Here is a 15,884-nt window from a genome sequence, read left to right as displayed (position 1 = left end):
ATGGGAGGCCTCCTCAGTGCAACCCTTCCCTGGGTTTGTGAGATCTTGTGTGTCGGGTTCCAGCCTGGAGTCTCTTGGTCCCAGGAATAATTAAGGAGATACTCCTGGTGGGGGCGAGGGTGGGGCGGCACAGCAAAGGCTTATTATCACAGTGAGCCCCTTAAACTTAAGGTCTGTTGCCTGCCGGATTCACTCGCTGGTCTAGGAACACGCATCTGGGCACTAAACTTCACAACACCATCTCTTTCCCGAGGGAACTATGATTATCCTTTCTAAATTATGTTCCCGTCAGCGAGAGAAACCAACAGGAGAAAGTTCCTGCCACCTTTCAAGAAAAAAAGGGGGTGGGTGGGGGTGGCGGGACAGGAAACAAAGGACGAAGGTGGGTCAGCAACCCTGGGAAGCTAAGTCGAATTACCCAAAATGAGCCGCTCCTTCTGACCTTGCAAAGCGCCGGCCAGGGCACTCTAAGAAGGAGGCAGCCCACCCTGGAGGCTGGTGATCTACCACCATTTTACTGACTTTGGGGGGCGGGCGAAAGACAAACACCTGTGATCACAGGACAATGGACAAAACTTCACTCTGAAGGCACGAAGTAAACCGCCCAGGCTCCAAGATAAGGTACAATGACCAAGCAGCCCTGGGCCTAGACTCAGCACTCACACCCTGAAGCCAGAGGGAAAGGCATGTGGCCTTCCAGGGCCCGTCTCTGGGATGAAAATCCTGTTCGGAGGCACGGGAACGTCCCAAAGAGAAGAAATTACATGCAAGTGAAAAACCCAAGGCCTCTAATAATCTGAAGGGTACCTCAAGGGGTGGGGCGCTCCTTTAATTCCAACACTTGGGAAGTAAGGGCAAATGGGTCTCTGTAAACTGGAGACCAGCCTGGTTTACATAGAGTTATAGGCCAGGTGGGATACATTAAAAAAAAAAAAAAAAAAGCAAAAACCTAGTCGGGGAGCTATTGGCCAGAGATAACTGCTGGGAGTGGAGTTTTCTCTAGGACTGTAGACCCAGGTAAACAGAGCAGAATCAAGTTGAAGACCACAGGGTCAAGGGTATTTAGGCAGCACAAACTGGTCTCCTTGTGTTTTTTTTAAATGGACACAAAGTTGGGCGGGTAGCGAAGGAAGGTGAATCTGGGAAGAGTTGGGGGAGGGGAAGTAAATAAGATAAGACAGGCTGCTGGAAACTCAAAGATTCAAGTCTTTGCCATGGCAAATGTTTGGAGTTTTCATGAGAATCAAAGAACGTCTAACTGGGAGGAAACTAAAGCCTCTCCCAAACTTGAATTTCGCGAAACTAATGTAAGGTGGCTGTGTGTTTATTCTGACAAAAAATTTTAAAACACCATCACCAAAAAAAAAAAAAAAAAAAGAAGAAAAGAAAAAAAATGTCCACCGAACAATAAAAAGAGCATAAACTTCAAACTAAAAGACTGTCCTAAAGTGAAGTCAGTTGACAAGGATATATTCCAGAGGGTGGTGATTCAAGCTACATCTCTTTGCGTTTCCCTGGGGACTCGTGAACACCAAAGATGGGCACTCGTTGCCAGATTGGGGGGGGGGAACGGGGGGACTCACTGATCTACTTATTTTCCCATAAAAGCAGCCTTGCTACACTATTAAGTTTGGACTGGGGCCTGAACGGCGTTTTTGTTTCCTCTACCCGCTCCCCGCTCTCAGATGGAAACCTCAACCTCCTTCATGTAAATGAGACGCGGTAGGGGAGCAGAGTTCTCCCCTCAAGCAGCCAGGCAACCGCTGGGCTCCGAAAGACAAAACAAGTACCCCGGGCTTGAAGGTGCTTAGCGCACCCTTAATCAATACACAATTACTTCGGAAGGAAAGGAGAAAGTTCGGAAACTCCTGCTTTGAGTGGGTTGGTTTGGAGGAGGTAGGGCAAGCTCCTGTTCCTGGCAGCCAGCGCCGACTAGCATCCTTCCTCTAGAGACTTCTTAACTGCCACTTACAAGTCTGAAAACTTAACGCAGATATCTGGGGGCTCCTCCATCGCCGCCAGGACAAGGGAACGTGCGGCTAAAGCAGTGCCAGCAGCCCCTCCGCAGTCAGACCACTGTTTGTGAATCGCGGTACGAGAAAAGGATCCGATGGCGGAGTCCCAGGTGGGGGCCCTAACTTTGGACTTGCGGAGAGAGGTGACAACTTTCCACTTAGACCAGGCGTAGAGAAAGTTGCACTATCCACAGCCCTCCGGAGTGGCCGGGCCGCCGCACTTTGGCCCCCCACATCACTCCCCGCGGGCCACAAGGGCCGCTTTGTGCAGGCGAGCGCAGAGCTGGGGCCCCAGCACCGGGCGGGGAGGCCTTCCCTCCCGAGTCCCCGGCGCCCTCGGGCTTGGCCACCAGACGCCTGCTGTTTACACAGGAAGGGAAGGCTCCTCCTCAGCCCGGGAGGGAACCTGGCAGCGCCCGCAGATCCGAAGCCCGAGCCCCGCCGTCCCACCGGGGAGCGTCCCGGGGTGCACCGCACCCTCGGCCCCTGCAAGCGGCCGCGGGCGAGCAAAGTTCCCGAGCGCGCAGCGGACGGCGCGGCTTACCTGCGAGGCGCGGCACGAGCGCGCAGAGCCCGAGCAGACAGGCGGAGAGGGTCGCGGGCACCCGCGGCATGGTGCGCGCCGCTCGGCGGGGGCGCGCAGCGGGGACGGAGCGGGGCCGAGGCCGGGGACCGCAGCCGCATGCCGGGCGCTTGCACTCGGGCTCACGGCGCCCGCGGCCGGGCTGGCCCGCGCCCCGCCGCCACCATCCTTCTTGCTGGCCGGCTGGGACGCCCTGAATTGTCGCCTCTCGGGACGCACCCTCGCCGAGTCCCCGCGCGCCGGCTCTCGGCGCCCCTTCCCTTCTCCCTCGGCCGCCGGGCCCCACTCTCCTCGGCTTTCTCCTCCCCTCTCTCCCGCGGGCCGCCACTCGGTCAGTTTACGGCTAGGCGGGACGGGGCGGGGCGAGCTCCGGGCTGGACCAGCTCCGCCCTGCGCCCGGATCCGTCGGCACGCCTAGGTCCAGGGGTGCCCAGGTGGCTGTCACATCCGACGCACTTGGGGGGTGGGGAGGTGGGGGGTCCCCGTTTCGAAACTTCTAGTGTGGGGCTCTCTCCCAGGTCTTAGCAGCTAAGGGAGGAGGCGGGGCGCGCTCCGTTAGGCCGGCAGAGATTACTTGCGCCAAAGCAATCTCAGTAGGGACTTCAGGAGCGAGGGCAGGTACCGCTTGGATCTGCCAGGCCATGTCGTCATGCCAGAAGCGCATGCCAGCCCGGGCCTCGCCCGAGATGGGACAGAGGCGACCGGCGTATTCAACCAGGACGCCACGCTCCGGACGGGCAAGGGAGGACACGTGGAACGTAGAGGCGCAGGTGGAACCGAGGATACACTTGCTGAGCAGGCATTGTGCTAAGTGCCATCTGTATGCCTCCTCACTCCTTGAGTACTCCTAACATCCCTACTGTTATTTAGATGAGGAAACCGGGGCACAGAGGGTTAACATGATGGAGGAAGTGACTGCTGGGATGTTTTGCCCAGAAATCGAGAATGATTTAAGTAAGGCAGCCTAACCTTTGCAGGTCAAGAACCAGCTGGACGGTCAGGACTTGGAGGTGTGGGTACAAAACCTACCTGAGGATTTGGATCTTGAACTTTGTGCCCACCTCCCAAACTCTGCCTGGATGGTACTGGCAGAAGTCAGTTTGTAGTGTAGTGTGGGGAGGCAAAATGAAGCAATCCATAGCAGACTTCAAAATTCACCCTTAGAATTCCTCTGTGATATCTTTTGTTTTGACTTAAAAGTCATACGTGAGGCCAGCCACTGACCAGTAAAATCATGCTGCAGAAGCAGCCCAGGTTTATCTTGGAATGACCTGCCCCTCAGGGCATTGGCCTAGAGGCTACACTTACACCACCTGAGAGGTGGTGATTCTAAGTTCCGGGAACTGATCAAAGAGTTTGAACTGGAAGATATCCAGTGCTGAGTGTTGATTTGTCTGGCAGGAAAATGTAGGATGGGTCAGCTAGATGTAGTGTTGAGTCCTGAAAGATGGCTGAATGCTGCTTTAATACAACGGTAGTTTTCCTATGCCATGCAATCTTTAAGTTCAGGCCCTGTAATACCCCATCTTCTCGGCACCCAGAATGGGTACTTCATCGCTGCTCAAATACCTCACTTTGTCCCACACCTGGCACAGACCACCATTTACCTAAATTGCACCTGGAAAGTGCTATGATCCAACTTGCCCTAATTCCCACCAGTCCCCTCCTGTCTTACCTGGTGGTTCTGTGGGTCCCCAGCCTGCCCAGACCTGCCATAAGCCACAACTCCCGAGCAAGCCAAGCTGCTTTAAAGCTGGTTTGGAAATGCCTTTTCTAATTCAGAATTACTGCTATGTAGTTCATGCTTTTTCTCCCCCTCTTCAAGAATCCTTCGTCCAAGTGTTCATAGGTAAATAGTCAGATATACATATGACAGTCTATTTTTTATCTTAAAAAGAAATGGAGATGGACACAGCTGCACACACCTTTAATTCCAGCACTCTGGAGCCAAAGGCAGGCAGATCTGTACGTTGGAGGCTAGCCTGATCTATGTAGTGAGTTCCAAGACAGCCAAAACTATGTAGAGAGAACCTGTCTCAAAAAACAAAACAAAAACAAAAACAAAACAACAACAACAAAAAAAATAAAATAAAGGAATGGAATTTGGACACTTGCTGCAACATTGAAAACAGGCTATGTAACATAAATCAGACCCAAAGAGACAAATATCATATATTTGCGTGTGTGCGTGTGTGTGTGTGTGTGTGTGTGTGTGTGTGTGTGTGTGTGTTATGAGTATGTGTTGGAGGGGTCTCATCTAGTCCAGGCTGGCCTTGAACTCTGTAGCTGACGAGGATGACTTTGAATTCTTGATTCTCCTGGTTCTACCTCTTGAGTGTTAAGATTCCAAGGGTGTGCCACCATGCCCAGACAGTCTACTTGTATAAAGGGTCTAGAACAGAAAAGGTGATAGAACATGGCTGCTCACAACTGTCTGAGGCTTGACACCCTCTTTTGAACTCTGCAGACACTTGTGGACACACCACACACACAGACATACATGCAGGCAAAATGCCCATACACACAAAATAAAAATAAATCTTTTTTTTTTTTTTTTTTGGTTTTTCGAGACAGGGTTTCTCTGTGTAGCTTTGCGCCTTTTCCTGGAACTCACTTGGTAGCCCAGGCTGGCCTTGAACTCACAGAGATCCGCCTGGCTCTGCCTCCCGAGTGCTGGGATTAAAGGCGTGCGCCACCACCGCCCGGCAAAAAATAAATCTTTTTTCAAAAGATTCTTTCGTAGAGGTTGCCTATGAAACATGGCTATGCTTTGTTTGTTTGTTTGTTTGTTTGTTTTGTTTTGGGCTTTTTGGTTTTTTTCCAGTGTTTCCTTGTGTTACTGTTTGTCCTGGACAGTGCTCTGTAGACCAGGCTGGTCTTGAACTCAAAGATCTTCCTGCCTCTGCCTTCAGAGTGCTGGGATTAAAAAGTGTTGATCAACATTGCCCCTTAGGGATATATATATATATATATATATATATATATATATATATACTGAGATCAATTTTTTTATTTGAAAAATACCAGATTAAAGCTGGTGTGATGGCATATGCTTATGATCTCAGCACTTGGGGATAGAAGCAAGAAGGTCATCCTTGGCTACATCACAAGTTCAAGGCCTATCTGACAACCTAAAGGAAGAAAAATACCCAACATTCTAACATATGTTTTTTTTATCTCTCCTTATACACCATGATTATTAGACAAAACTAATCCCCATGTCAGCTTTCAGGACCTCTGAGCGTGAACCTAAAAGTAGCATTCAGATAACAGATGAAGCTGTAAGCGCATTGTCTTACATGTGGATGAAAACAGTCTACGGTGTGAACTGGCAGTAATCATTCCTGTGTTGGTTTGGGGTTAAGCATGTACCCAGTAGTCACGTCAAATGACTATTAAGACGCACACACATGAGCTGGACCAAGTGCTCATGGAGGTAGCCCAGCACTCAGTAAGCTAAGGCAGGAGGGGCTATGAGTGTGAGGTCAGCCCAGACTATAGAATGAGACTCTCTCTGAGGGAGAGGGCGGAGGAACAGCAGTAGCAGCCCCCCCCCCCAACATACAAGAATTTTAAATTTATTTACAACAACAAGTAAGTTGCATGTTTTCCACCTCTCTGTTCATATCATGATCAATTCTGGAAATTGTAATTGTTTCATCTTCCTGAGAGCAGGTTTTCAAAAGGTCAGTTTTGAAAATATTTTTAAGATCATATATTCCAAAGGAAATGTGTGCTTGCCTTTAGGAAATGATTTTCTGAGTTTTGTTTGTTTGTTTGTTTGAGGCAAAATTTCATTATTCTGTAAACTTGCAAAACTCCTGTCTCAGCATCGCTGTTGGTGGTATTACAGCGTTCACTGCCACACCCAGTATGAACTGAAATATTTAAAAAACAATATCCAGGGCAGGTAAGATGGCTCAGCTTTTAAGAGCACTGGTTGCTCTTCTGGAGGATTCAGCTCCTAGCACCCACATCAGATGGATTGCCACTGCCTGGAACTCCAGTTCTGGGATCTCATACCCTCATCTGGCCTCCTTTTTTGTTTGTTTTGTTTTTGAGACAGGGTTTCTCTCTGTAGCACCAGCTGTCCTGGATCTCACTCTGTAGACCAGGCTGGCCTCGAACTCAGAGATCTCGCCTGCCTCTGCCTCTGGAGTGCTGGGATTAAAGGTGTGCACCATCACACCTGGCTCACCGTGCTGTTCTAATAAAGGGCTGGAGAGATGGCTCAGTGGGTAAGGGGCACTGGCTGCTCTTGAAGAGGACCCAGGTTTGGTTCCGGTCACCCACATGGCAGCTAACAATCATCTGTAACTCCAGTTCCAGGGGATCCAGCGCTCTCTTCTGGCCTCCACAGGCACTGCATGTGTGTGGAACATAAATATACAAGATATATGGCAAGACACCCATACACATTAAACAATAGATCCAAAAAATAAAAAAAAACCACAAAATCTTTTTTTGCCTTTTTCTTTTTCTTTTTTCTTTTCTTTTTTTGGTTTTCCAAGACGGGGTTCCTCTGTGTAACAGCTCTGGCTGTCCTGGAACTTACTCTGTAGACCAGGCTGGCCTCAGAACTCAGAAATCTGCCTGCCTCTATCCACTGCCACTACCTGGCTCAAAATCTTTTTAAAAAAAGGATTATTATTTTTATTCATGTGTATAATTATGTGTGTCTATGTTAGGGCCTGTGCTTGTATGTACAAAATATATCTTTTTTATTCATTTATTTTTATTGTCATCAGGCCTTCAACCTAGAGGAAATCTCTGTTGGAGTCTTTATCTATTCTTCCCTTTCCAATCCAACAAAGCAGTCATAATTTGTTTTACTTTTTCTAGACGTTTTCTCACAGTGCCTAAAGGGCGCAGACCAGTTTCCAGTTACTTCAGTAAAAAAGTAAAATGAACGGAAAGAAATATACAGAGAAAGGGTGAAAGCTGATTTCATGTTTATGTGGGGATTATGAGGGATGAACCCAAGGCCTCAGGCATATGAGGCAGGTCCTCTACCTATAGGATAGTACCTCTATCCTTAGTCCCATTGACACCTTGAGTAAGTGGCTGACTCAGAAGAATCTGGCCTGTCACCCCATTTAGAGACCCTCAAAGGGCGGTACCCCAGTAGGTCTTTATTGTGTGAACTCACACAACTCCACAGGGTAAAACCTTTGCACACTGGACACTGGGACTCAGAGACGTGACAAGAAACAGCAGTGTCAAGGTCCTCCCAGCCCAAGGCCCACTCTTGTACTCTTTCCTAGCTGCCTCCCTCTGAATGGAGTTTCTGATCTGTAGAGAGACTCTGCCAGTCTCCATATCATTGGAGTTCATCTGGGGCTGGAGAGAGATGGCTCAGTGGATGAATGCTGACTGTTCTTAGAGAACACTGGAGTTACGTTCCCAGCACCCAGGCTGGGCAGCTCATAACCACCTGTAACCCCCAACGGCAGAGGGATCCCACACCCACAGCCATGCACACATACACATAAGTAAATACATGTTTGTATTAATTTTCTATTGCTGTGACGAAACACCACAACCAAGACAATGTATAAAGCAAAGTATTTAATTTGGACTTACAGTTTCTGAGGATCAGAGTCCATGATGGCAGAGCAAAGGCATGGGGCAGAAACAGCCGACAGCTCACATCTTGATCAGAAAGTAGGAGGAAGAGAGAACACTGGGAATGGCATGAACCTTTTGAGCCCTAAAAGCCCACCCCCAGTGATACACCTCCTGCAACAAAACCACACCTCCTAATCCTTCCCAAACAGTTTCACCAACTGGGGACTAAGTATTCAAATATATGAGTCTCTGGGGGTCATTCTCATTCAAACCACCACAGTCTTCAACATAACTAGAGTTTGATTAAAAGGACCATCATACCCTAATGTCCTCTAAAGTACAATAACATTCTCATCCAACTGGACTTGTGATTGTTTCAGAAAATCATACAAGTTAAATTAGCGAGTGGTAATGGGGTTAGTCGTCCAATTCCTAGCTAGAGTGACTCCATCTTCCAGGAAGCTGTCACTTGGTGGTCCTACGTGCCAGACTGCCGTGAAACTGGCTATCTCTCTCATGGGACAGTCATCGCAGCCCATCTGAGTCCCTGAGAAGGGCAAGGATGGAGCATACTTAAGTTAGAACTGTTTAGGCTGGGAACTGTGTTGTCTGAGCCTGAGACACCCCTAGGGAGACACCCAACTGCTTTAACCCTAGGCAGCATGCAGAATCCAATTTTGTATCAGTTCCACAGTAAACTTACAGCCACATAAAACAGGAGCTTGGACAGTAGTGGTGCATGCCTTTAAACCCAGCACTCGGGAGGCAGAGGCAGGCGGATCTAGGAGTTCAAGGCCAGCCTGGTCTACAGAGTTCCAGGACTGCCAGGACTACACAGAGAAACTCTGTCTCAAAAAGCAAAACCAAAAAATAAATAAAATAGGAGCTTGGTGGGCAGGGGTCAGACTTTTCTGTGGTACAGCTGCCTGTACATCACCTGCACTCCTGTAAATAATGCTAATAAACTCATCTACTGGATCCAAGCTGGACTTGAGACTTTTTCTTAAGTCTGTCTGTCCCCTCCTCCTTTGGAGTGAATAAAGATGGGGGGGTCTTGACTCAGGACTCAGCCTTCCAAGTTACTGCCAGGCCAGACAGCTAAGAACTTCTCTCTCTAGATCCTCCATGCTTCCCTTCCTGCTGGATAGAAGCAGAACACAAGACTCCCAACCACCAGCACGGAAGCTTCAGAAGAGACAGGTCTTGAAGAAAACTACAGAGCACATGACTAAAATATTCACGTGGATCCATTGTCCCAATGTCTACTTAAAACCATTCTGGAATATTTTTTTTTCCCTAAGCTTCAAACTTAGGTTAATAACAGAAAAAGATGACCTTGGAAAATGGCAGAATGTCCTACGATAAAATGAGAACATGTATGGGTTGGAGGGGTAATTGTATTACTTAATTGTTTTCACTAAGAAAATGGGGACCAGGGAGAGGGCTCAACTGGTAGAGGCCTTGTGCACAAGCCTAATGACCCGAGTTCAATCTCAGGATCTCCTAAGGCGACAGGAGAGAACTGATTCCCTGTAGTTGTCTTCTGACCTCTACAAGAGTGCCATAGCACACCTGTGACAACACACACACACACACACACACACACACACACACACACACACACGCTCACACATAAATATTTTTATGTGCTGATTGTCTTAGTTGAAGTTCTATTGCAGTGAAGAGACACCATGACCATGGCAACTCTTTCAGAGGTTTAGTCCATGATCATCATGGCGGAGAGCATGGCGGCATGCAGGCGGACATGGTGCTGGAGAGTAGCAGAGAGTTCTACATCTGGATCCTCAGGCAGCAGGAAGGGAGGGTGACACTGGGTCTGGCTTGAGCACTTGAAACCTCAGAGCCCACCCCCACAGTGACACACTTCCGCCAACAAGGCCACACCTCCTAACAGCGCCACTCCCTAGGAGCCGATGGGGGCCGTTTTCATCCAAACCACCACAGTGATGAATCTGATTCAGAACTGGCTCGAAGACGACGCTTTCCCAGCTGTACATGGTGGCACACACCTATAATCCTAGCATTCAAGAGATAGAGTCAGAAGAAGCGGGACTTTGAAGACAGGGCTACATTCAGTCGTTTCAAAAATAGCAAAACCCCCAAAGATGCCTTCTCTTAGCCTTGATTTTATTGATTTGCTTTTATGTTCCAGGACATTGTTTGCCCTGGCATGCGCTTTACATTCCTCGAATTCCACAGAGGTCTTTCTGCATGGCAGAGAACTAAGATGGGGTGGAGGGGCATGGCCCTTGGAGAAGTCCCTTCCTGGCAGGGGCTTATGAAGACATTGTTGTTTCCACCCAGAGAGGAAGAAACTTCAAAGATCTTTCCATCACCATACAGGGGCAGGACACCACAATTGGTCAGGGGGTAAAGGGAGAGAGTGGGAAAGAGCTGGAGGGTCCACGGAGGGGAGCCGGACAGCCTTTAATCCCAGCACTCGGGAGGCAGAGGCAGGTGGATCTCTGTGAGTTCGAGGCCAGCCTGGGATACCAAATGAGTTCCAGGACAGACATAGAAAACCCTGTCTCAAAAAGAAAAAAAAAATTGTAGGTGATTTTGTTTTTAAGATTTATTTATTACTTTGTGTGACTGAATGTTTTGACTGCATGTATGTGTATGTACCACATGCATGCCTGGTTCTTGTAGAGATCAAAAGAGGGTATGAAATCCCCGGGATTGAAGTTACAGACAAGCCACCTCATGGGTGCTGGGAATTTAATCCAGGTCCTCTGCCAGAGCAACAAGTATCTCAACCCCTGGGCAGCTCTGTTCAGCTTCGGGACTAAAGGCTCATGAGCTCATGAACTCTGGGAATATAAACTTCTTTCTTCCACTGTATCCATCACCTAGGCCCAGGAAATACAGGACACTGTCCAGTTCAGTGCGGGTCTCCAAAGTTACCTACGTGGATAATTTGGCATAAATGATATAGAGGTGGGCTGTAGAGCTGGACAGTCTGGGCTCAAATCCTGGCCAGGCTTTTTACTAGTCTTCTGACTTACATTATTTACCTCGCCTTACCCAGCTTCTGAGTGGGAGTAATAATGTTGCCTACGTCAAAATGTCATGAGAAGTAGAGGTGGTTACATATGGGGCACTAAGAATTGTACCTGGATTCCAGGAACGCCCTGTAATAGGCTGGCTATTACCGCCGATTTTCATCTAGAAGCAACAGAGCTTTCTGGAACTGCCAGGGCGCTGTGGAAATGTATTCCCAGGCCTGCAGAATGGCAGTTTGTATGGTTTGCCCCAAGCCTCTGCCCTTGAACAGAAGAGATTACTTCCCAGCTCTGAGGTGGGGACTCCATATGTGCCCCAGGCTCCCCCAGGCTCCTCTCTGACCTTCTTACTGTGCTGTGGGTTGTCAACGGAGGCCAAACTAGACTACCCAGAGAATACTGGAATATCCCAGCAGCCCTTGCTCACCTCATAAAAGCTGACGAAAGACAGAAACTTCTCACTGGGAACCTTTTGTCTTTCTTCTTAACTGAAGGGTTTCCCCATGAAAACAGCTTTACCTCTTTCTTTATTTCATAAAATTACCACAAAATAAAACGTTTATCGTCTAAACGGTTGTGCCTAGTTTCATGTGCCAGTGATGCCACGGTAGCCTTGCTCAGTACTGGGGCTGTAGCTCCGTGGTGGAGCCAGTGCTTAGTGAAAATGATTGACAGTCCAGCACCGAGAACACTCAGCTATGTTAGAAGACCAATAGAAGAGGCCATGAAGGATCTCTAACGCTCTAGTGAAAACGATGCAAATATTTAATAAAATTGAGCTGAGCCAGGCATGGTGGCACACTCCTGAAGTCCCAACAATATAGAGTTAGAGGTAGGAATATCACAAGTTCAAGGCCAGCTTGAACTATAGAATATAAGTTTCAGGATACCACAGTTTATACAGTGAGACCTTGTCTCAAAAAAACCTAAAACAAACAAGAAACATAACAATGAAGTAGGCTGGGGATAGAGCTCAGTTGGTACAGTGTGTGCATAGCATGCGTGAAGTGATCTCCACCACTGCATAAACTCTGTCTAAGGGCCAAAAGATGCCTCAATGGGCAGAAGCTATGGCCTTGCAAGTCTGAAAATCTGAGTTCAGTACCTGGAATTCACAGTGGAAAGAGATAACTGACTTCCCAAAGATGCTCTCTGACCCTCACATGCATGCTGTGGCATTGGAGCACGCACGCACGCACGCACGCACGCACGCACGCACGCACGCGCGCGCGCACGCACACACACACACACACTTAAAAAATAAAGTTAATGATTATACTTGGGTGTGGTAGTACACACCTGTAATCCCAGCACTTGGGAGGTAGTGGCCAGGTGGGTTATATATATCCTCTGGCTATATAGCAACTTCAGGGCCAGCTTGGGCTACCTGAGACCCTGTCCCAAAACAAACATCAAACAAAAAAGCAAGGAAGCAAGGAAGCAAGGGAGGGAGGGAGGGAGGGAGGGAGGGAGGGAGGGAGGGAGGGAGGGAGGGAGGGAGGGAGGGAGGGAGGAAGGAAGGAAGGAAGGAAGGAAGGAAGGAAGGAAGGAAGGAAGGAAGGAAGGAAGGAAGGAAGGAAGGAAGGAAGGAAATCAGCAATTAGAAACAAGCCTTTTTGGAAGCCGGCTCCTCTAGTGGCGTTTTCTGCAAGTGTTAGGAGACAGCGCCATCTACTGACCATGAAATTTCCTAGACTCTAGGAACAAGCTGGGACAGGAGGGAACTGTATACTTCTGGGGCTGATTGGAGAAGGTGTGGTTAGGAAAACCTGGCCAGGGGGAAGGATGGTTTCCTGATCTATTCAGATGATTTTTTTTTTTAATGTGCCGGTATCTGAATGTCTGGATTCCACCCATGTTCATCCACTTTCCATTGCCAAAACAAACACTGAATAAATCAACTTTAGAAAAGGGAGTCCAACAAGATGGCTCCTCACGTAAAGTGCTCGTGGAGCAAGTCTCATGACCTGAGAACGATCCCTAGGATCCATGTGACAGTGGAATGAGAGAACCGACCGTTCCCTGATCTCCACGTGTATGTTGTGGTACACACTTGCCTGCCTGTCTGTATTCACTCTCTCTCTCTCTCTCTCTCTCTCTCTCTCTCTCTCTCTCTCTCTCTCTCTCTCTCTCTCTCTCTCACACACACACACACACACACACACACACACACACACACACACACACACACACTTGAAAAAAAAATTAATTGGCTGCGCACGGTGGAGCATGCTCTTATTAGTCCCAGCATTTGGAAGGCAAAGGCAGGCAGATCTCTGCAAGTTCAAGAATATCCTGGTTTACATAGGGAGTTCCAAGCCAGCTAGCGCTACACAGAGAAACCTTGTCTCAAAAACAAAAAAAACAAAAAGCCATTGATATAAAAGAAGCAAAGAAGTGTTTTGGTTCACAGTTTCCGAGGTTCTGGTCTGTGGCGCTTAGCTCTGTTGCTTTGAGCCTGTCCAGCACAGGACATCATGGCAGGAGTGGATGCCCTTCTCAACTCATAGCAGCCAGGAAGAAAAATCGAGAGGAAGGAGGAGGCTGGCATCTCAGTCTCCTCTTCAAGGGCGCACCCCAGTGACTAACTTCTGAAGCTTTTTTTTTTTCTCTTTGCGCTTTGGGGGCCTGCCACCCAGCTCCCAAATAAATACATAGAGACTTATTCTTTTTTATGAATGCCCAGCCTTAGCTTGGCTTGTTTCTAGCCAGCTTTTCTTAATCATCCCCATCTATTTTTTGCCTTTGGGCTGTTACCTTTCTTTCCTTCTTACTCCGTGGGTTGCTGTGTGGCTGGGTGGCTGTCCCCTGGTGTCCTCCTCCTTTTCCTTTACTCACTCCTCTCTCTTCTCTCTTCTTCTATTGATCCTCTCTGCCTGCCAGCCCCGCCTATTCTCTCTCCTGTCTCGCTATTGGCTGTTCAGCTCTTTATTAGCCCGTCAGGTGTTTTAGACAGGCACTGTAACACAGCTTCACAGAGTTAAACGAATGCAACATAAAAGAATGCCACACACCTTTGCATCATTAAACAAATGTTCCACAGCATAAACAAATGTAACACATCTTGAAAATAATATTCCACAACAAACTCCCTTCTGCCTGGCCTTGTTTTGAAGTCCCAAGTACTTGTAGTAGCAGCACTAACTGCAGTCAAGCCTTTAACGCTCGGGGCCTTTGGGGACCATTCAAGATCAAAATGTAGCATCCCTGGTCCTTTATGTTGTCCCAGTGACCAAGCCAAGCAGAGCTGTGCTATTGAAGCACCTTCCCTCCTAAGAGCCCAATGACAGCCCCAGGTGTGATTCCACAGAAGCCCACCAGGGGGAACCAATGAGTTAATTAGGCTTACTTACAGAGCAATGGGTGAGGGGCTATGGGCAACATGAATGACCCTAAAGCATCCAAGCTGGAGCTGGGCGGCGGTGGAGCCCATCTTCAATCTCAGCATTCGGGAGGCAGAGCAGGCAGATCTCTAAGTCTGAGGCCAGCCTGGTCTACAGAACACATTCCAGGACAGCTAGGACTATACAGAGAAATCCTGTTTTGAGCGGGGTGGTGGTGGTGGGGTGGTGGGGGGTGGGGAGATGGGGTGGGGATGGTGGCGGGGGTGGGGTGGGGTGGGGTGGGGGGGGGTGGGGGGGGGAAGCAGCCCACTAAAAGGTCTGCAGCCCACAGAGATGACAACTTCCCCACAGCTGTGGAGATGGATGGAGTCCCCTTTCCTCATCTTTCCCCATCTATACCCTCTGGCCCGGTGCCCCAAGACCACACGCAATTAGGGCAGAATTACATAGGGTGGTGGTGGGTACTCGGGTGAGACAAGTGAGGGTCCCATGGCCCTCCCCATCCCATTCTTCTGTGAAGGATGGTAAATAGTCAACAGGCCCGGGGGTGGATTTTTGCAAGCAGGCTCAGCAGAACTCTTGAAGATGGTGGCAGTTTGGATCAGAAAAGTCCTGTTCAACAGGTGCACACCTACAATCCCAGCATTGGGACGGAGGCAGGAGGACCGGAAGTTCACGGTTATCTTTGGTGGACTACAGACCTTGTTTGTTTGTTTGTTTGTTTGTTTGTTTGTTTGTTTGTTTTTGAGACAGGGTGTTGGGGCTGGCCTGGAACTCACAGAAATCTGCATGTCTCTGCCTCCCAAGTGCTAGGATTAAAAGTGTGCACCACCACATCTGGTCTTCAGAAGACTATGTATATATATATATATATATATATATATAATTTATTTAACTTTATTTTATGTGCATTGGTGTGAGAATGTCAGATTCCCTAGAACTGGAGTTACAGACAGTTGTGAGCGGCCATGTGTGTGCTGGGAATTGAACCTGGGTCCTCTGGAAGAGCAGGCAGTGCTCTTACCCGCTGAGCCATCTCTCCAGTTCCTTCAGAAGACTATTTGTATTCATACCGCAACAGCGTGTCTCTGAAGAATGGCCCATGGACTCAGGATGTTTGAGACGTGCTGGGAGCTGGCACATTGTGAGTCAGAGGCAAACAGGTAGAGCGGTTTAGAAACAGGGCTCAGATAGCCTACTAAAATCCGGAGCTGCCCGCAAACGAGGGAGGTGGTGTGCATGGAAGTGAAGTCTGTGATGGCATTGCAGTGTTTGGCTGACTTCATTCCTGCATGTACACTGACATTGTTAATTGACTGATTGCATTAGCCAGTCAGTTTTCTCTGAGTGT

At 48.6% G+C, this 15,884-nt stretch overlaps 1 protein-coding gene across 2 annotated transcripts in view; it reads right to left on the bottom strand.

Annotated features, from left to right (window-relative positions):
- Itgb5 (integrin subunit beta 5) overlaps window positions 1–2,995 on the bottom strand; it is a 116,550-nt gene extending 113,555 nt beyond the window's left edge. Inside the window, exon 1 of one of the 2 annotated variants that reach the window (XM_052740391.1) lies at window positions 2,560–2,995. In XM_052740391.1, the coding sequence (XP_052596351.1) occupies window positions 2,560–2,629 (70 nt within the window). In that variant the 5' untranslated portion in view covers window positions 2,630–2,995. The remainder of the gene's footprint in view (window positions 1–2,559) is intronic. The other variant, XM_052740390.1, reaches the window with a different exon arrangement.
- Between the last annotated feature and the right edge of the window lie 12,889 nt (window positions 2,996–15,884).

The sequence above is a fragment of the Peromyscus californicus genome, unplaced genomic scaffold, assembly GCF_007827085.1.
Source record: "Peromyscus californicus insignis strain IS unplaced genomic scaffold, ASM782708v3 Scaffold_16__1_contigs__length_79575227, whole genome shotgun sequence".
Lineage (NCBI taxonomy): Eukaryota > Metazoa > Chordata > Mammalia > Rodentia > Cricetidae > Peromyscus > Peromyscus californicus.
Note: the sequence above shows the minus strand (reverse complement) of the source record. Positions and strands in the feature narration are given on the sequence as shown.